The sequence below is a fragment of the Selaginella moellendorffii genome, unplaced genomic scaffold (assembly GCF_000143415.4).
Source record: "Selaginella moellendorffii unplaced genomic scaffold, v1.0 SELMOscaffold_0, whole genome shotgun sequence".
Classification (NCBI taxonomy): Eukaryota; Viridiplantae; Streptophyta; class Lycopodiopsida; order Selaginellales; family Selaginellaceae; genus Selaginella; species Selaginella moellendorffii.
The window spans coordinates 2,711,329-2,729,807 of NW_003314261.1; the positions used below are offsets into that span (position 1 = coordinate 2,711,329).

Consider the following 18,479-nt stretch of genomic DNA (forward strand, 5'->3'; position numbering starts at 1 on the left):
GGAAGAGACGAAGGAAGAGAAGAAGAAAGAAGAGAAGAAAGAAGAGAAGGCCGAAGAGAAGAAGGAGGAGAAGAAGAAAGAAGAGAAGAAAGAGGAGAAGAAAGAAGAGAAGGCCGAAGAGAAGGAGGAGAAGAAGAAAGAAGAGAAGAAAGAGGAGAAGGCCGAAGAGAAGGAGGAGAAGAAGGAGGAGAAGAAGAAGGAAGAGAAGAAGGAAGAGAAGGAGGAGAAGAAGGAGAAGAAGGAAGAGGAGGAGGAGAGATACGAGGAAAGATATGAGGAGAGGGAGAGGGATTACTACAGACCGGAGCCGGAGCCATGGACGCTGTCCAACCAGCCTCCAATGCAGTTCGAGACGGTGAGGATCATAGCGCCGCAGTACTTTAGCGACGAGAACCCAAACGCGTGCTCGCTTATGTGATCGATGATCAAAGCAATGGTTCGTCCCTCTCCTCGATCTCGTGCGATCGAGATCTCTGGTCGATCGATCGATCTGGAGCCATAGTTTTTCGATCTCTCTTGGGTTCTATCAGATCAGGGAGACAGGGGCGAGGATTCCTCGCACAGGAAACTAGGCAGGGAGAATGTGTATAGAGCCAGCAGAGATGTTTTTCCGGGTTTATTGTAAATAAAAGTCCTCCTAAAACGACGCTTAGCACTCGTCCTTTTCTGTGGAATCTTCCATGTTTGATTGGTCACGCGTATAGTTAAAGTATGATGAGTTTTTCCCTTGGAATCTACTGTTGTTAAGCTTGGCTGGAGATTTTGGGAGAATCACACTCGACTGTTTTTTAAGAGCATGATGAATAGAAAATAATACATGTTGTTAGGAGTCTTAGGCATGAGACCACAATGCAATATATGCAAATTAGATATACTTTATCACTCTTGGCCTCTTTAATCTTTACTGAAAGGTATTTGACAACGATGTGAGATTTGGATGCGTTTTGATCGGCACGCCACAGCTGAGCTCCTCCGAAAATGCCGAGATCCCGTCCAAGCCCAGGCTCTCCACGCCCAGATCGCCAGCTCCAGCCATGGAGCCGAGGCGTTCTTCAACAATCTTGTCATTCACATGTATGCCCGGTGTGGCAAACTCGGCGAGGCTCGCTGTGTCTTCGACTCGATGGTCAAGAGAAACATCTTCTCCTGGAATATCATCGTCTCAGCGCACACGCAGACAACTGGGTTTCTCTCCACAGCTGCAAGCTTTTACGATCGGATGCCTCGTTGGGATCCGGTGGCCGCGACCGCGATGATCGCCGCATTTGCCAGTGCAGGGCAATTGTGTTCTGCAAGAGAGATCTTCGACTGGCTGCCCACTCGAAGCACTATATCCGAGACTGCAATCATGGGCGCATACGCTAAAGCCGGTTTCGTTCAGGAGGCGAAGAAAGTATTCGACATCATCTCTCGCAAAGACGAAGTCTGCTGGAACGCCATTGCAACAGCATATGCCTCAAACCGGCATTTGCACAGAGCTCGTGGTATCTTCGAAAAGATTCCCCAAAGAAGCAGCGTTTGCTGGAACGCGCTCTTCTCAGCGCTGGCGCAAAACGGGCATCTTGCGGAATCAAAACAAGTTTTTGATGAGATGCCCGAGCACGACGAATATTCGTGGACCGGCCTCGTTACAGCATATGCCCGTAACGGGCATCTGGGAGATGCGCAGAGAATCTTCCGCGGCATGCCGCGGTGGTGCCCGGTTACGTGGAACGCGATGATGTCCGCGTGTGCCCGGAATGGGAATCTCCACGAGGCCGTCCGGATGTTCGCGCGGCTCGAACACCCGACCCCCGAGGCCTGGGGAACGCTCATCGCGGGCTACACGTCCAACGGGCGCCTCGCCGAGGCCCGGGAGCTCTTCGATCGCAGCCCTAATCCGGGGATCACGTCCTGGAACGCGCTCATTACCGCCTACATCGACAGTGGTGATCTGGCGGAGGCGGAGCGGCTGTTCGATCGAATGCCCAACCGCGCGTCCGCGTCGTGGAACACGCTCATCAATGGGTTCCTCCAATTGGGCGAGATTTCCCGCGCTAGGCGGCTCTTCGATCGGATGCTCGAGCCGGACACCGCGACCTACGTATGCGTGCTCGCGGCATATGCCCAGAGAGGGCATCTGGAAGATGCGCAGAGTATATTCGACAGGATGCCCGAGAAGAACCTCCTGGCCAGGACGGCGATGCTAGTCGCGCACGCCCAGCGCGGGAGACTGGAAGATGCGCGGAGGATATTCCACGGTATGGTGGAGCGGGATCTTGTGGCGTGGACTGCCCTGGTTGGGGCCCTTGCCCAACAGGGGCATGTGGAGGAAGCCAAGGAGGTGTTTGATAAGATGCCCCACTTGGACCTCGTCTCGTGGAACGCAATGATTGCGGGGTACGCGCAAAATGGACGCGTGGCAGCCGCGAGGTCGTTGTTTGCAAAAACTCCCCATTTGGGGCTGCCCGTGTGGAACGGGATTATCTCGGCTTGTGCCCAAAATGGGGATGGGCGTGCAGCACTGGGGCTCTTCCGGGCCATGGCGTGGGAGGGATTCGAACCCAATACCGTCACATTCGTGAGCGTCCTCCTTGCGTGTAGTCGTATAGGATCTGTAGAGAATACCGTCGGCTACTTTGTCTCGCTCGTTGGGGATTTTGGCGTGGCGGCGATGCTTGATCACTATATGTGCATGGTAGATCAATTGGCGCGCACTGGGCAGCTGGATCACGCCCAGGATCTGATCGAGAGCATGCCCTTTGAGCCCGATTCGGTGGCCTGGACGATTCTGCTGGGCGCTTGCAATGTCCAGGCGGATGTGGAGCAGGGATCGCTAGCCGCGCGGCTCGCATCGTCGCTCGATTCCGAGAACTCAGTGCCGTATTTGCTGCTGTCGAATGCCTGGATCTCTGGGTCTCCAATTTGAGCGTGAAAAGAGCGGGAAGGGGTTAATCCCCTGTTTTTAGGGTTCCTGGTGGCTATGGCGGAGCTCCGGGTGGCTCCAGCGCCAGTGGTTTTCAATTTCTCCGTGGTGCCCAGGTTGCGCGTGGGATTGAGGAGCTGGGGGAGATTCTCGGCCGCCCACATTGTCTGCCTCGCGAAGAAGCGAGTGAGTGACCAAGCTCCGGCGCCAAAAGTAGCAGAGCCTGCGCCGGTAAGCGAAGATTTGCCAGAGGAGGACGTCGTTCTAGAGGGCCTGAATGAGGCAAGTTCTCATTTCCTCTGCGAAAATTTGCGGTGATACCAGTCGTTTTTCAGCTGGCAAACGATGCGCTCCAAGTGATGCTCGGCAAGAAATCCAAGTCGGTGATGGATTGCCTGGAAGAACTGGATGAGGCGGGGGAGTATCTCGTCAAGGAAGGGAAGCTGGACGCCGCGAGGTTCGTGCTCGTCATCAAAAACATGCTAGATCACCAAGTAAGTTCTTGCGATCCCTCCAAAACTTTAGAAACAATGCTAGAACACAACGCATTGAATCTCTAGGTGATAGCGGAGAAGAATGATCTCGAAGGAGCCTACAAGCGAGCTTTCGAAAGAATTTGGAGCTGCGTCGAGGATTCGGGATGGTCGCTCGCGATGCCCGAGAACGAAACTGGAGTTGATCTGGTGAGAAATAGAAATTCTTTTTGAAAGCCATTGTTTTGATATCCTCTGTGTGTTCTTCAGCTAGACGATGAGCTGATTCCCCCGGTTCTTAACCAAAGATAAGGCACATTCCGTCTTCTTTAGCATCGAGGCATATTCTGTCACGTGAAGTGTTGCTCCGGATATTCCGTCAGTGCGCTTTCTTGCTGTTTAAATAGCCTAGAACCCTAGCAAAAACCTCTAGCTTTTTTGGCGATGGGGTTCAAGGGGACGAAGCTCGAGAAGAAGGAGGCCTACGATCTCAAGCTTTGCAAGTACCTTGATGACTACGGCCGGGCGCTGATCTGCGCGGCGGACAATGTTGGATCCAACCAGATGCAGCAGATCCGCCAGGGCCTTCGCCCCGATTCCGTGGTGCTCATGGGGAAGAACACGCTGATGAAGCGCACGATCCGCAAGTACGCCGAGAAGACGGGCAACAGGGATGTTCTCAACCTCATTCCTCTCCTTGTGGTGAGAAATCTGCCTGTGCGCGTGATCTTTGTGATTTCCCGTGATTTCATCGCTCCTCGCCGCGTTTGCTGTCGAAATCTTGCGCCTCTCTTCGATCTTGGATGTGTTCTTGGCGATGTCGTGGTTTCTTGAGGGGATTTCGGAGCTGCCTTGGATCTAGGTTCATTCATTCATTGTAGGGAAACGTCGGGCTTGTCTTCACTAGAGGAGATCTTAAGGAGGTCCGTGAGGTGATCGCAAAGTACAAGGTAAGTTCTTTCACTTCCGATCGATCTTCTCAAGGATTCTTGAGCTTTGTCTTTCTTTTTCCTAAGGTTGGAGCGCCTGCTAGAGTTGGCCTCGTCGCTCCGATCGACGTGACGATTCAGCCAGGGAGCACTGGCCTCGATCCATCACACACATCCTTCTTCCAGGTAAAAACTCTAGAATTTATATTTTTTTATCTCGCGATCAAGCATATGGTATATCAAGTAAGTTGGCCGCTTGTTCTAGGCGCTGAATATCCCGACGAAGATCAACAAGGGGACCGTGGAGATCGTCTCCTCCGTGGAGCTCATCAGCAAAGGCACCAAAGTCGGCTCCTCGGAGGCAGCGCTCCTGGCAAAGCTGAGAATCCGGCCATTCTCCTACGGACTCGTCGTCCGCAGAGTCTACGACAGTGGCTCCGTGTTTGATCCCGCCGTGCTCGACCTCACCGACGACGACCTCGTCGCAAAGTTTGCGGAAGGAGTCTCGGCGGTGGCGGCCATCTCTCTCGCACTCGGCTACCCGACACTGGCGGCCGCCGCGCACTTCTTCCTCAACTCGTACAAGAACGTCCTGGCCATTGCGCTGAGCACCGACTACTCGTATCCGCAAGCCGAGAACGCGAAGGAATACTTGAAGGTACCTCGTTTGGGATATCTAGCTTCTGGATTTCTAGATAGTGTCTTGGTTGGCCTTCTTTTGTTTTTCGTCCTAGGTGGTGTTCTTGGTTTGACGTGTTTAGTGCTTCGTGCAGGATCCAAGCAAGTTTGCCGTGGCTGTAGCTCTGGTGTCGGAGGAATCGAGCACTGCTCCTGTGGTGGCTGCTACAGAGGAGAAGAAAGAAGAGGACGAGGAAGAAGAAGACGATGGAGGAGGATTCATGGATCTTTTTGGAGGCGAAGACTAGAACAGTTTTGGAACACACCAAAGTTTTGTTTAGACGATCTTAAGTCTTTGAAATTTTGGCGATAAAAATGGTGGCTTGATTAAAAGTTTCCGTTGCCCGGAATCGAACCCGACAACAACGGATGTAAGATTTCCCCCATTTTTTAATCTAGGTATGGCAATGCTACTCGGGTGGACGTCCTCCGTTGGCGCTCTTCCCAAGATCGATGGCGGCCGATGCGCTTCTTGCGATTGTCGAGACGAAGGTAACTTATATGCTTCTCCTGTTTCTTTTATTTCGAGCTTGGCTGTTCTTGTTTTGTAGCAAGGAGTCCAGTGGTCACTAGGCGTTTTGCTCTTATTTCCTCATCGTCGGCAGCCCTACTTAGCAGCAAGTTTGCTTTAGCAGTGTCGGTGGCTTGCTTTTAAATCCTCGCTTCGTTCTTTGATGGAGAAATTTTTTTTTCTCCTTGCGCAGAAGCGAGGATGCAAAAGACAGTCGCATTCGTGAAGCTTTGCGGAAAGTTGTGAGCAAGCAAAAAGCTCCTGGTCTTTTGAGGCTCGTGTTTCATGATGCTGGGACTTTCAGCGCTTCCAAAGGTAAAACGAGTTTCTTCTTCATCGCAAATGTCTAGACATCTTCTTTTATATCATTGAGGTGGTGGGATGAATGGATCTATCATTTACGAGCTGGAAAGACCAGAGAACGCGGGTCTCGAACGATCCATCAAGGTAATTGTAATGCACATATCAAGTTAGGCTAAAAAAATATGAGCACTCCTTTTCTTAGGTCCTCAACAAAGCTAGGGGGGAGTTAGAAGGTTCTCTTCATGGTACTGTTTATCATAGATTCTCGCCATGCTTTCGTGAATTAATTTTGGATTATTTTGATGTTTTCTCAGTGTCTTGGGCGGATCTTATTGCTGTTGCTGGGTCAGAAGCCATCGTTATCTGTGGAGGACCCTTCATTCCCGTGAAGTTAGGAAGACTGGACTCAAGGTTGGTGTTGACTCTTTACGATGACCGGAAGACAGTGTATTGACCGTCTAGTTTATGTGTTGATCCAGTGTTGCTGACATACAAGGTGAGCTGCCTAGCGAGGATCTCAATGCTGTGGCCCTGAAGAAGATTTTTCAAAGCAAGGGTTTCTCGTGAGTATGTCTCGTCAAAGTTCGCTCGAGCTTTTCATGCTTTTTTCTTATCACTTTCCTAATGGCTGCGACTTCGTCAAGCTTGTAGGACTCAAGAAATGGTAGCTCTTTCGGGCGCTCATACGCTTGGCAGCAAAGGTTTTGGCAATCCCACAGTGTTTGACAACAGCTATTACGACGTTCTCTTGAAGATGCCTTGGAGCGATCCTGGTAAAGCTGACAAAGATCAAAGACTTTGACGGTGCATCCTTTCTTTCATTTTTTTCTTTGTTTTGTTTTGTTTTTCAGATAACAAAATGGCGTCAATGATCGGCTTGCCATCTGATAGAGTCCTGGTCAGTGACAAAGAGTGCCTCCCGTAAGTCGCTGAATTTCGTTTTAGATGATACTGTTTATTTCTTCGACTTTCAGCTGGATACAAGTATACAAGCGGGACCAGTCGAAGTTCTACACTGATTTCACGTTGGCCTACACTAAGCTGGTAAATCTAGGCGCGCAATGGGAAGGATAAAAGTCCCTGGTAATACAATAGAGAATGGTTTTCTTACTGCTTTGTTTTTTGGCTGCCTCTTTGGCTCTCGTGTTCCCGGCGCAGCCACGTTGCATGTGGGGTGCTCAGAGGCCTCGCAAGAAAGCATATGGCGCTCTCAAGTGCAACGAGGCAAAGATTGACGCAGACCATGAGTGGTACGACTTTTATAAATCTCGTGCTTCGATTTCTTATGATATTTTCCTTGTCTTTTTAACACAGACATGGGCCTGTAAAGGGCAAAGCTACAAAACTCCAGACAAATCTTTGGACAAAGCTTAATGCAGTTCTAATGCAGTCCTAATGCAGTCCCCCGGAAGGTGGCATGGATCTGGCGAATGGGAAAGAAAGCCGAGCAAGGTGGTTTGCCGACAGTGGTTTTTTGAAGATTTTTGCAACTTGTGACAAACACGTTGTGCTGGCGTTTCTCATTTCTGCTGCTGCAACTTTGATTGGTACTGAAACCCGGGAGCTGCGGGGAGTGACACTGAAATGCGGTCCAAATTCTTATTTCCGATCACGATGGACGAGAGCGTTATACACATGGAGCAAAACTTCTATATCGCAGTCGAGAAGGCGTCGTGGTTTGGAGGTCTCTATCCGTCCAACTCGATACCACCCCGAGAAGTCTGCGAACGACACACATACATGCACGAACCGGGTCAAGGCCGGCCTGAAGGAGGGCTGGAAGGAAAAGGAAATGTCGGACAATACTCGCAGCGAGCAGGGACACGTTGGAAATTGTAGTGGCACCGAATCTTTGTCACTTCAACAGGGAGACTAGAACAGTTCTCGGCCGTTTGGAAGGCTGCCGGGCGTGAAGAACATTGGCGTTATCAACGATGAGGACGTCTCCTTTTTGCCAGGGGAAGGCAACTTTCTCCTCGTCCAGGATCCGCAGGCAGGCATCCAGAGCATCCTGGGGGAAGGGAGAGCAATCTCCAAAGTAAGCATCAAAGGATCCCGGGGGTGTGGAGGCCTTGAAGACTTGGATGCCGGCGATGGTGTTGAACCAGACTTTCTCGCCAGTGTGTGGATTGATCTTCACGCCGGGGCAGGGATTGGAAATGAAACGAGCCTCGTCGTTGTCGAGCCACTCGATTCTGGAACCAACTTTCTCGGCCCTGGAAACAAAAAACGGAGCTGGTTAGAGGCAGCAAAAAGAAGTTTGAGGCAAAGATGACCAAGCAGCTTTGGACGCGAAGCAAAGCAAAACCAAAGAGAGTGACAGAAAGGAAAACTCGGGTCAAGCAATGATAGGAGAGAGGACAGCAAGTGGATACCTTTGCTCCGCCTCAAGCTTGTCATCCGTCTGGAACATAGACTTCCAGCTCCCATGCCCTCCCTGGGCCAGCTTCTTGGAGTATCTCACGCCTTTTTGCGACAGCTCCTCGAGGAAGTGCTCGTGTCCACTCTCCACAAGTTTCTCATACACCGTTCTTCCGTGAGCAACTAGCGTGCTTCCGCCAGCCTCTTGTGGAGCGGGGCTCTGGCAGAAGAAAACAATCCTCGATGGCGAGTTTGGAAGCTGGTGGCAGGCAGAAAGTCAGTATCATCGCGAAAAGGGAAGATGAGTGGAACATACATAAGCGACTTCGTTGTGGAAGCCGATGGGCTTGTGGAGCGGGATTCCATCGTTGGCGGTGAAGACTCTCCCCAGCACTCGCTGCCGGGTCGCCTCTCCCCCGACGCTGTACGGGAACTCCTCGCCGTCGAGGCGCTGCACAAGCTCGTCAAAGTCGGCAGCGGAGTCGAGGTTGAACCCGCGGAGCAGGACCGCTCCGCTGCGGGCGAGCTCGTTTCGCAGCAGGGATTTGCCGCCGGGCTGCTCCAGCGCTAGCAGAAGGCTCTGCTTGTCGCTCGACTCGGAGGAACTCGGCTTGAGAACCGCTGGAAAAGGAGCTGAATTGCTCAGGAGCTTCTGCTCCGGGATGCTGCTGTTGGTGGCAAAGATCGTCGTCGCCACCGGCATTTGAACCATCTTCGCGGAACAGAAAAAAAAAACACACAAAAAGAAGGAAACTCAAGCTCTGCAGCAAAGAAATTGGAGTAGCGAGGATCGGATCTCGTGAGGCGAGTGAAATAAAATCGTTCTCTTTCTCTCTTCCGGACTGACTTAAAGCTCTCTTCACAGCGAAACCAAATTGGACTGGGGATTGGACGAGAAAAGAATGAATTGCTCGCCTCTTTTCGGACTAGCTCGCTCGTCTGCTCGAGATAAAACCTTAAAAAACTTGATTGTGTGATAGAGGCGAGGGATGTGGTCGCGTATTTATACTCCCCAGCTGTGGTGGACCTGCTGTCTGTCTACCGCATCAAACTGGCGATAAGGTACAGTCGTTTCGTACACGCTCTTCGCTCTGTTTAAACGAGTTTGTGAGTAGAGGCGAGTTGGCGCTCGCGGTGGCTTACGTGTACGGCCGCAGCTAAGCTGGTTCCAATTCCTCGGGTTGTCTGTGACTCGATATTTTCCGAGTGGAAAGAAGAAGAGCCGAAACCTCTCTCGAGGTAACATCTCATCTTCCATAATAGCTTAATTGATTTTTCCTGGACAAATAATGTCTTCTAATCTTTGCTTGCTGTAGATCCCACGTTTTCGAATTCGTTCCGTGCACGTGGGTGGAGAAAAAGAAATACGGAGGAAAATTTCTCCGTCCATTGCTCGAGCTGGAAGTTTGACAACCGAGTTTCTACAGTGATCATAGGGAAAATTCGGTGTGTTTCCCTTTCGCTACTTGCGTGTTACGACTGCGATAAAGCAACAATAAAGCCGGTGATAATAAATCTTCACTAAACGAGAGATCTCTATTTTCTTGGATTGCTACTAGCTTTTGCCTGCGACATTTGTCCCAAGCCGCGATCATCCAGCTGAAAGAGAGAGATGAAAAAAAAAAAAAACAGAGAGAGAGAGAGCGAGAGCGAGAGAGAGAGAGAGAGAGAAAGGTGCCAAAGCTGAGATGTCATTGTTTCCATATGATTTAACCAGCTCTCGGACTTTCGAGGCAAAATCTTTTTTATGGCAACACTGTGCACTCTAGCTCTCCATTCCAAGGCCTTAGTCTCGTCTCCTTCCTTGTTTTCTTCTAGAAACTTAACCGGATTTAGGTCCAGAAGGAGGAGCTTTGGAGCAGTGCCCAATGCGAAGATTGGCGAGGAGGACAAGACGCTATCATCGAAACAAGGTAAGGTTTTTAACTTTCCCTTGAAGAACACTAGCTAGAGTTTGTAGCTCGTTCTTCTTCTTTAGAAGATGTTTCGAAGACAACCAAGCCGGAGAGTTCCATCGATTTGGGCGATCCGGACTTCGGATGGGTTCCTGTTTTGCCGCACGTACTCACGGCGGCCATGGCGAACTTCATGTTTGGTTACCACATTGGGTGAGCTCTTTCGCGTGTTCTTGAGCGTTGGTCTCTCTGAGTTTTTGGTTTGCAGTGTTATCAATGGACCGCTGGAATCCATTGCCCGGGAGCTTGGCTTTGACGGGGACACCATAATGCAAGGCTTCGTGGTGAGCATTTTCATTGTGGGTGCGTTTGCTGGGAGCGTAAGTGGTGGTGTTCTAGCGGACAAGATTGGACGACGTAGAACTTTCCAGCTGGATATGATCCCGCTCGTCCTGGGGCCTGCTATCAGGTTTGCTCTTTTCTAGTTCTTGGTCGTGTTCTTTCCCTCTTGTTTCTTCTTGCTCTGACTTGTTTGTGTGAATGCAGTGCGAATGCTCACACAGTTAACGAAATGCTCATCGGCCGGGCTTTGGTGGGGCTCGGCATTGGGATCAACACTTCGCTCGTTCCTCTCTACATTTCAGAGGTGATAGTTTTTTCTTTTTCTATTTCCGCAAGTTTTGATCGTAGAGGTTGCTACTTTTCACGTAGATTTCTTTCCTTAACATCTTAGAGCTTGGTTTTACAGATATCTCCCACAAAGTATCGAGGCGCCTTGTGTAGTTTATGCCAGATTGGTACGTGTACCGGGATTATAGTCTCTTTGCTCCTTGGAATTCCAGCACAAACCGATCCTCACTGGTAGTAAACTCCGTCAACTTCGGTGATGGAAAAAAAAAACACATATTATACTTTCTTTTTCCAGGTGGAGAGAAATGTTTTGGATTGGCTCGGTTCCTGCCGCATTGCTCATCGTTGCAATGCAGTTCGCCGTGGAAAGCCCTCGTTGGCTCGCAAGAGTAAGCAAATGCTTCTTTCTCTTTGAAGGTACTTAAAAACTTCTCGCAAGGAGTATCTATACAGAACGGACAATGGGAAGAGGCACTTTCCACGATAAAAAAACTGTGGGGTGAGGCCGAAGTGGAGCAAGCGATCCAGGAGCTGAAAAGATCCAGCGACGTAGATGGCGAGAAAGATCAAGCATCGTGGGGAGAACTCCTGCTCGCACAAAACCGAAAAGGTTCTTAAGTTTCCTCCCTCATTCTCTTAATTTGTTTCATGTTTTCTATGATTTCTTCGCAGTGGCACTCATAGGTGGCTCCCTCTTCTTCCTTCAGCAGTTCGCGGGGATTAACGGGGTTTTGTATTTCTCGTCCTCGACTTTCCACGACGCTGGGATTAGCGATGGATTAACAGCCAGCGTCGCCGTTGGCGTTGTCAACTTTGCGGGTAGTCTTTCAAGCTTGGCTGTGTTCTTGTTTACAATGGCTGGCTCTTCGCAGGGGCGCTGGTAGCATCGTCTCTCATGGACAAACAAGGACGGCGAAAGCTCTTAATGATCAGCTACACTGGCATGGTACAAAACAAATAACTAGGCTCGATTCGAAACACTTGTTGTTCTTAACACGTTTATAGGCGATCTCCATGGCTGTGCTCGTAGTGGCATTGGAGGCCCCCATGGACGACTCCATAGCGCACTTACTTTCCGTGATTGGAACACTCACGTACGTGGAACGTTCATCTAGTAGTTCTTCTGTAGTTTCCAGGCTTTTCTTTGTAGTAGACTTTGATGATCTCCAGTACTGAGCTTTGTCCTCTACAGATATATGTTTACCTTTGCTCTTGGAGCTGGGCCAGTGACAGGTATTATCATCCCCGAGCTATGCACGACAAGAAGCCGAGCAAAGATCATGGCTTTTAGCCTGTGCGTGCATTGGGTGAGTGATCTCTTTTCACTCTTCCGTTTTCTTCTTGTGTTCTTTCGTATCAAGACAGAAAAAATCTCATGTTCTATTTCTACAGGTGTCCAACTTTTTCATCGGCTTGTTCTTCCTGACCGCGATTCAAGCGTTTGGCCTTCCAGCGGTCTACACTGGCTTCGGTGCCGTCTCCTTGGCCACCGTCGCCTTTGCAAACAGCTTCATCATCGAGACCAAAGGCAAATCGCTCGAGGAGATCCAGCTTCTCATAAATCCAGACTAGCGAGCATAGACAAAAGCTTGAAACAAAAACACTTTAAAGTGAGCTAACAAACAAGGTACGCTTCTCGCTATAACTTGATCGGCCACATCGATCGAAGAAATCCAAGTTTTGGAATTCTCGGCAGGCAAGGCTCACGCCTCGATTGGTTTCCAGCGAGTGGCATAAAGATGATCCCGGGAAGCGTCCACGCTGCTGGAAACAAACTTGCTACTACGAAGAATGGCCATGAGGCTCGTACGTTATGCGGCTTTAATAGACAAGGAGGACCACTCTACGGACACAAAAAAACGTCCTTGTGGAATTATATCTTTCTTTTTCCTCTTTTTTCAAAATGTAAGCTTCTCTTTCTCCATCCGTCGAGGTCGAGAACTTTGACAAGGGAAAATTCCTTTTTTTTTGGTGGGAGCTTCTTTGCTTTCAGACGACAAAGACTTTCTCTCGAGCAGCACTACATTTAGATGGAAGAGACGTATGTGTAACATCCGTAGAGGGTCAAATGACAAGCTCGTGAGTTCATGACTGTGGAGCCCAAAATCACCCAATTCTCTTTTATTTCTAGCTCTTATCTTCCTATTATGTATTTATTACATTTCATTTTTTCAAGACAGCAACATAGCATTTTGAAATGGGTTCACCACTTGACAATGTGATCCTTTTTCCAAGAACATAAAAAATTAAAAAAGAGCCCTGTGGAATCTGTCACTCCACCCACCTTGAGCAAAACGTAGGAACTCTTTTGCCACAAACTCTGCAAACTCTGCATATGTATGGGGCCGAGAGAAGTGCTCTACTAGGAAGGTAAAACACCACATTGCATCAAACATGGGAGGTTTGACGTCGAAATCTTTGGTAAGTCATAGGTCGCCACCTTTTAAATGCGCGCGCTCTCTCTCTCTCTAGATAATTAGTGCTAATATAAGTTAGTGGAATGTTCTTTAGAGGAGACTATGGTGAAGATAATAAAATAAGCTTTCATTCTTTTTCATGCATGGGAGAAGGTACTTATAAGCAACAACACTATTGGGTTTGACTTATAATCGAAAATCTAATCACTCGTCTTTCGCATGGAAGTAAAGTTGGTGGAGCCCCAGAGCGATAAAAACGAAAAAATGGGCCAGTACGGCAGGGACACGTTACCCGCCGGTGGGGCTCAACAGCAACGGACATGCGCCGTACGCCCGCATTAAATAATCTGGGCAGGAGACGAGAAGAATATGCGCCTGGAATATACTTGTGAATGTGTTTCTCTCTACTACTAGCGGTCCTCTTCCAGTGATGTTCGAGTGGCTCGTTTTGCCACACCAAAACAAAATTTTAGGGCTAGAGGGGACGAGGAGGGAGGAGGGGAAAGTGGGGGTGGATTTTGGGCGCTGGCTCGGGCAGATTCACGAGTGATTCCTTTGCGCGCGAATTCAGGGCACCAAACAACGCAGCACATCGCCTTTGCGACGCGGCTTCGCGGAAGCCGATGCTTGTTGACTATGGCGAGATCGCTCATCTTTTTCCTCACGGATTGATGAGAGAAATTCCAGTTTTCTAGGCGATCGGTCGCGCGACGGGCGGCGAGCGCTCGAAATTCAGGGTTTTGTAGCTACCAGTTCCCGTGGGGTTTGTTTCTTTCTCTTTTCTCCTCCCCCTCTATCCCCGCTTGCTTTCTATTGCTGTTCGTGGGAGGGAAAATGTCAATCTCTTTCACCTCCACTTTGTTCTCTCTCTTTTTCTTAGAAGGTTTGGTCCTGGTGGGTTGGATTGGACAGAGAGACTGATGACGATGGGCGCAATCTGAGCTCTCCATTCAGGAAGAAGCAGTCTCCAGAGCTCAATCTTCCTCCTCTTCCCCTTACTTCATCCTCATCGCCAGCTTTTACTCGATCGTCATCAAATCCATCAGTCATGGTGTGCTTGGCTTTCCAAAAGAGCTCCACTGGTGGCGCTCTCGAGCAACGCCACGATGCCAGCAAGATCAATGGAGCAGTGTCAGACGTCACCCTCCCGGTTCTCGATGATCATCCCAACAATTCGGCTGGCGCAGCCTGTCAATCCAGCCGGAGCAGCAAGAAGATGAGCTTGAAAGCTTCCATTCTTTTCAAGCTCACGCTCTTCATTGGAATTGTGGTAAGTGTCCTTTCTTTTAAGTTCTTGCTCGTTGTTTCGTTTTTGATATTTTGTTTTCGCCTGCTTCTTTATGTTGGTGGCAGACTTATGCAAAGTTTCTCTATCTTTTTCTTTTCATCTTACAGGTCGTATCTTCCTCTGGAGTTCTAGCTGCTGTTCTATGGTTTAAGACACACCAGCAGCTAGCTGACGAGATTGGCCGGCGCTTGGCAGCAGTCTCGGTTCTCCGGCGGGAGCAACTCAATGACTACTTGCTGGGCGAGATCGATAAGATGGTGCTCATCGCTTCCAGAATCCAGATTGTTAACAATCTCGCAAACACGGGAGTTACGCGGGAGACCGCCAAGTATGACCTCCAGTCGGCCATCTCTGCCATCTCGGAGATCACGGGTGCTGCTGTCTACAACAAGGAAGGCTCGCTCCACTTTGCGACGAGCAACAACCAGACTTTCAGTCCCTCTCTCGCCCACCAGGATTATAAGCTTGTGGAGACCGCGCCTGTACAGATCGCTTTCCCGAAACTGCGTGACAAGCTGTGGGAGTATAACATTTCTAGAGCCATTATGCTGGTAAGATGTCTTTGTTCTTCCTGGTTTTGGATTTCTTAGCGTGGTTTTGACTTTGCATAGTAGTTATAACCTTTGTTTTTTATTCTTTTCGTGTTTTGCTCTACAGAATCAGACCATGATAGGAGTGCTGACCGCGTTGATTAATGCGACAACGTTGAAGACGTTAATCCACGACAGAACTGGGCTCCAGAACACTGGCGAGCTGATTGTCGGGGTGCCTATTGAGAATAAAACTGTGCACCTCTTGTTGCCTCCGCAAGCTCATCCCGGTGTTACGTCGGTTCCTCTCAGTGGTGCCATGGCCAGTGCTATAGGCGGACTATCTGGAGTTCGACGAGAGCGAGACTATAGAGGAACGGAAGTTATCGTCGCCTACGCTCCAGTTGGATACCTGAACTGGGGTGAGCTTGTTGGTTTGGTTTTTTTATTCTGTTCTAAAATCTTTGGTTGACTTGCAGGTCTTCTTGCAAAGCTCGATATCAAAGAAGCTTACGCACCAATATCCAACATACAAATTGTTATTGTGGTCACCATAGTGGTGATTCTGGTCGTTGGAATCATCGCTTCTCTTTGCCTTGCAAAGGTAGAAGGAAAAACATTTCTTCGTTTATTTTTTTAACGTGCAATTGCAGGTTTTCACCGCACCGATTATCGAGCTTGGGAAAGTAGCAGCGGCTCTTGGGAGTGGTGACATGGGAGCTCGAGTCAAGAGTAACTCAGCCTGGTTTCGGGATGAAATTCATGACCTGCAGGGAATTTTCAACAGCATGGCAGATCAGATATCTGACCATCACTCTACGTTGGAGCAAAAGGTTTCTTCGTCGTGTATCTTTTGCTTCTTATAATACTAAGCCTACTGTCTCTAGGTTGCAGAGCGAACGCGAGATCTTGCTCGAGCAAACGAAATTCTGGCGACCGAGATCGAGGAGAGAAAGCGGATGGAGATGGAGCTACAAATGGCCAAAGATGTAGCCGTCGCAGCTGACAAAGCCAAGTCGGAGTTCCTCGCAAACATGTCACACGAAATTCGCACTCCCTTGAACGGAATCATCAACTGCACGGAGCTGTGCCTGGACACTCACACGTCTACGGAACAACAAGAATATCTGGAACTTGTACGTAAGATCAAGTTCAAGCTTGTAGCTAGATTGATTCGAGTGACCAACTTGGGTGCCTCGTTGTATCAGGTGCGCTTCTCTGCGAAGCATTTGTTGCGGATAATCACAGACATTCTAGATTTCAGCAAGATAGAAGCTGGAAAGCTGGAGATGGAAGACATCCAGTTCTCGTTGTCTGACCAGCTAGAGCACGCTGTGTCAGTTCTAGCAGCACGGGCACACAAGAAAAACCTGGAGCTAGCTTGGAGTGCTGATGCCGATGTTCCTGATCAGATAGTTGGCGATCCTGGGAGGCTCTTTCAAGTGTTCGTCAATCTCATTGGTACGCAGCGTATCTTTCAGACACAGATTGGATTCGCATCTAACTTTTTAGCGTTTCTTTCTCTAAAGGTAACGGGATTAAGTTCACGGAGGACGGAGAAGTCGTGGTTCTTGCGAAGCTTCAAAACAAAACCAAAGAAACTGTTGAACTGCTGTTTTCAGTGAACGATACCGGTAAGTATATACAAGTCGAGCATTTGGATCCATCTAATTGAGTTTTTTCAGGAGTGGGAATCCCGAAGAACAAGCAGTCACTACTGTTCCAGGCTTTTTCACAGGTGGATTCTTCCACCACGAGGTAGTTATTTTCCTTGTCCTTGTTTTTGCAAAGGCTTGTTTCTAATGGTTTTTTCTTTTACTGAAGGTTGTATGGAGGAACCGGGTTAGGACTCGTGATATCTTCCAAGCTCGCTGCAGCCATGGGAGGAAGAATGTGGGTGGAAAGTGAAGGGCAGGGAAGTACTTTCTACTTCACGGCTACATTTCATGTCCCTGTATCAGTGCCTGGAACTTCGCCGCCTCTAGGCGTGGAAAGCTTGAAAGACGTCTCCGTCCTGGTGGTGGACGACAACAAAACGAGCAGAGACATCCTTGTTCGAATGCTCAGGGTAAAAGACTGGCAAGCTTTTGTTTCATTACTTCCACCTCATTTTTATTTTTCTTTACTCAGGCGTGGGGAATGGTTGTGGAATCCGCAAATGGTGTTGAGGATGCTCTTTCGGCCTTCCAAAGAGCTGCTCAAAGAGGCCAGCCTTTTAGGGTCTTACTCCTCGATATGTGGCTGAAAGGGACGAGTGCTACTGACTTGGTAAAGAGTTTACAAGAAAATCCAAGCTTGATCCAGAGCCGGAGCACAGCGAGACCCCTCAGTGGTGTTAGCAGCAGTTCACAGACTATACACTGTAATAGGCTGTGTAACGGAGACCATGAAGTGGAGCCCGAGTGTCCATCGATATTGATACGTGGACACAATAAACTCCCCAATGGAATCATCCACAAGCATCGGGGATCACCAGCTCAAAGTCCCAAGTCTCAAGTGGCAGAGCAAAACTTTTCGACGCCAAGCGAAGGTACTAAGTGTCTGGACCAAAATCTCAAAGACACTCCAATGCTTCCTATTGTCATGCTTACTTCTCTAGAACACTCGGACGCAGCAAGGTACAATCTCTTCATTCTTCCTTTTGCTTATTCATGGCATACTTCGTGCTTTTTTCCCAGGTGTAAGCAGATAGGTGTTGACGTCCACACATCAAAGCCAATCAAACGAGCTCTATTAAAACGAGCTTTAAATGCCGCTCTAGGAATTCCCGAAGATCCTGAAATTGTCTCTCATGAGCCACAGGTAATGCAATGGAGTTTTTTGTTTGTCTTGATTTTATGCCTGAATATTTCCAGGGAAGATCGCTCAAGCAAATCCCTGAGGGACAATCCAAAGGCCTCAAGATTTTGGTAGCAGAAGACAATGTCGTGAACCAGCGGGTTGCAATGACACTGCTACAGAAGTGGGGACATGCAACCGTTTTGGCTTGCAATGGTAGCGAAGCGGTCGAGCAATCGTCAAAAGAGTTTTTCGATCTCGTCTTGATGGATGTAAGTTCTTTCTTCTTCTCTACATTTTTGTTTGACACTTTCTTGTGAAAAATCCAGGTTCAAATGCCAATTTGCGATGGTTTCCAGGCCACGAGGGAAATTCGTGAGCTTGAGAAGAGCAGTGGAGTGAGAACTCCTATAGTTGCAATGACGGCACACGCCATGTCCGGGGACGGAGATCGCTGTATAGCTGCTGGAATGGATGGGTACATTAGCAAACCTCTTAACGCGAAAAAGCTAAAGGATTTACTCGAGCTAGTTGCTACTGGTACGTTAAGGTTGGATTTAGTCATGTATACATAACCTCGTTAGCTAGCTTTGATTCCTTATAGCTCAAGAAATTTTGTTTCTACTTTGTAATATATTTTATATATATATAAATATATATATGCAAATTATTTTCTGTAAGCCACTTTGATTCTTTCCACAGAGGTCACAACAATTCTGGCAGAGATTCCAAATGACATGAGTGACACTTATCTATATCCAAAGAATTGTAATTTCCACTC

At 48.8% G+C, this 18,479-nt stretch overlaps 8 protein-coding genes across 10 annotated transcripts in view; 7 read left to right on the top strand and 1 right to left on the bottom strand.

Annotated features, from left to right (window-relative positions):
• Positions 1-661, top strand: part of LOC9662984 (protein PXR1) — a 1,968-nt gene extending 1,307 nt beyond the window's left edge. Inside the window, exon 4 of the mRNA XM_002960214.2 lies at positions 8-661. Within this exon, the coding sequence (XP_002960260.2) occupies positions 8-418 (411 nt within the window). The 3' untranslated portion in view covers positions 419-661. The remainder of the gene's footprint in view (positions 1-7) is intronic.
• Positions 662-937: 276 nt separating this feature from the next.
• LOC112344912 (pentatricopeptide repeat-containing protein At4g02750-like) lies at positions 938-2,908 on the top strand. The gene has a single exon (XM_024670503.1). It carries the CDS (start codon positions 938-940, stop codon positions 2,906-2,908), a length of 1,971 nt encoding a protein of 656 aa, XP_024526271.1.
• On the top strand, positions 2,895-3,731 carry LOC112344415. Its single transcript, XM_024669105.1, has 4 exons — positions 2,895-3,187; positions 3,241-3,399; positions 3,466-3,588; positions 3,649-3,731. The coding sequence occupies exons 1-4, from the start codon at positions 2,963-2,965 to the stop codon at positions 3,688-3,690; spliced, it is 549 nt and encodes a 182-aa protein (XP_024524873.1). The 5' UTR covers positions 2,895-2,962; the 3' UTR covers positions 3,691-3,731.
• A 73-nt stretch (positions 3,732-3,804) lies between these two features.
• Positions 3,805-5,335, top strand: LOC9641755 (60S acidic ribosomal protein P0). The gene is made up of 5 exons (XM_002960215.2): positions 3,805-4,080; positions 4,260-4,328; positions 4,395-4,493; positions 4,573-4,965; positions 5,081-5,335. Exons 1-5 carry the CDS (start codon positions 3,823-3,825, stop codon positions 5,231-5,233), a joined length of 972 nt encoding a protein of 323 aa, XP_002960261.1. The 5' UTR covers positions 3,805-3,822; the 3' UTR covers positions 5,234-5,335.
• Positions 5,336-5,386: 51 nt separating this feature from the next.
• LOC9641756 (putative L-ascorbate peroxidase 6) lies at positions 5,387-7,202 on the top strand. Its single transcript, XM_002960216.2, has 11 exons — positions 5,387-5,477; positions 5,537-5,621; positions 5,690-5,811; positions 5,870-5,943; positions 6,002-6,044; positions 6,114-6,210; positions 6,279-6,362; positions 6,451-6,572; positions 6,651-6,720; positions 6,774-7,049; positions 7,114-7,202. Exons 1-10 carry the CDS (start codon positions 5,387-5,389, stop codon positions 6,871-6,873), a joined length of 888 nt encoding a protein of 295 aa, XP_002960262.2. The 3' UTR covers positions 6,874-7,049; positions 7,114-7,202.
• A 171-nt stretch (positions 7,203-7,373) lies between these two features.
• Positions 7,374-9,143, bottom strand: LOC9641757 (clavaminate synthase-like protein At3g21360). The gene is made up of 3 exons (XM_002960878.2): positions 8,477-9,143; positions 8,175-8,419; positions 7,374-8,015 (listed from the first exon to the last, which is right to left on the bottom strand). Exons 1-3 carry the CDS (start codon positions 8,870-8,872, stop codon positions 7,655-7,657), a joined length of 1,002 nt encoding a protein of 333 aa, XP_002960924.2. The 5' UTR covers positions 8,873-9,143; the 3' UTR covers positions 7,374-7,654.
• A 667-nt stretch (positions 9,144-9,810) lies between these two features.
• LOC9641758 (probable plastidic glucose transporter 1) lies at positions 9,811-12,642 on the top strand. 3 transcript variants are annotated; one of them, XR_002991672.1, is made up of 13 exons: positions 9,811-10,073; positions 10,121-10,268; positions 10,324-10,524; positions 10,602-10,701; positions 10,804-10,916; positions 10,981-11,074; positions 11,139-11,295; positions 11,358-11,504; positions 11,558-11,631; positions 11,691-11,779; positions 11,878-11,992; positions 12,078-12,312; positions 12,382-12,642. XR_002991672.1 is itself a non-coding variant. In XM_024669079.1 (12 exons), exons 1-12 carry the CDS (start codon positions 9,908-9,910, stop codon positions 12,255-12,257), a joined length of 1,584 nt encoding a protein of 527 aa, XP_024524847.1. In that variant the 5' UTR covers positions 9,811-9,907; the 3' UTR covers positions 12,258-12,642. The 3 variants fall into 3 exon arrangements, 1 of the variants encoding a protein (XP_024524847.1); XR_002991675.1 differs by having other exon boundaries at positions 12,411-12,642; XM_024669079.1 differs by having other exon boundaries at positions 12,078-12,642.
• A 956-nt stretch (positions 12,643-13,598) lies between these two features.
• LOC9662985 (hybrid signal transduction protein dokA) lies at positions 13,599-18,365 on the top strand. The gene is made up of 14 exons (XM_024675029.1): positions 13,599-14,372; positions 14,498-14,941; positions 15,048-15,342; positions 15,400-15,524; positions 15,574-15,753; positions 15,808-16,056; positions 16,129-16,381; positions 16,450-16,554; positions 16,606-16,678; positions 16,745-16,988; positions 17,051-17,538; positions 17,599-17,722; positions 17,776-17,970; positions 18,028-18,365. The coding sequence occupies exons 1-14, from the start codon at positions 14,151-14,153 to the stop codon at positions 18,271-18,273; spliced, it is 3,243 nt and encodes a 1,080-aa protein (XP_024530797.1). The 5' UTR covers positions 13,599-14,150; the 3' UTR covers positions 18,274-18,365.
• The last annotated feature ends 114 nt before the right edge of the window (positions 18,366-18,479 follow it).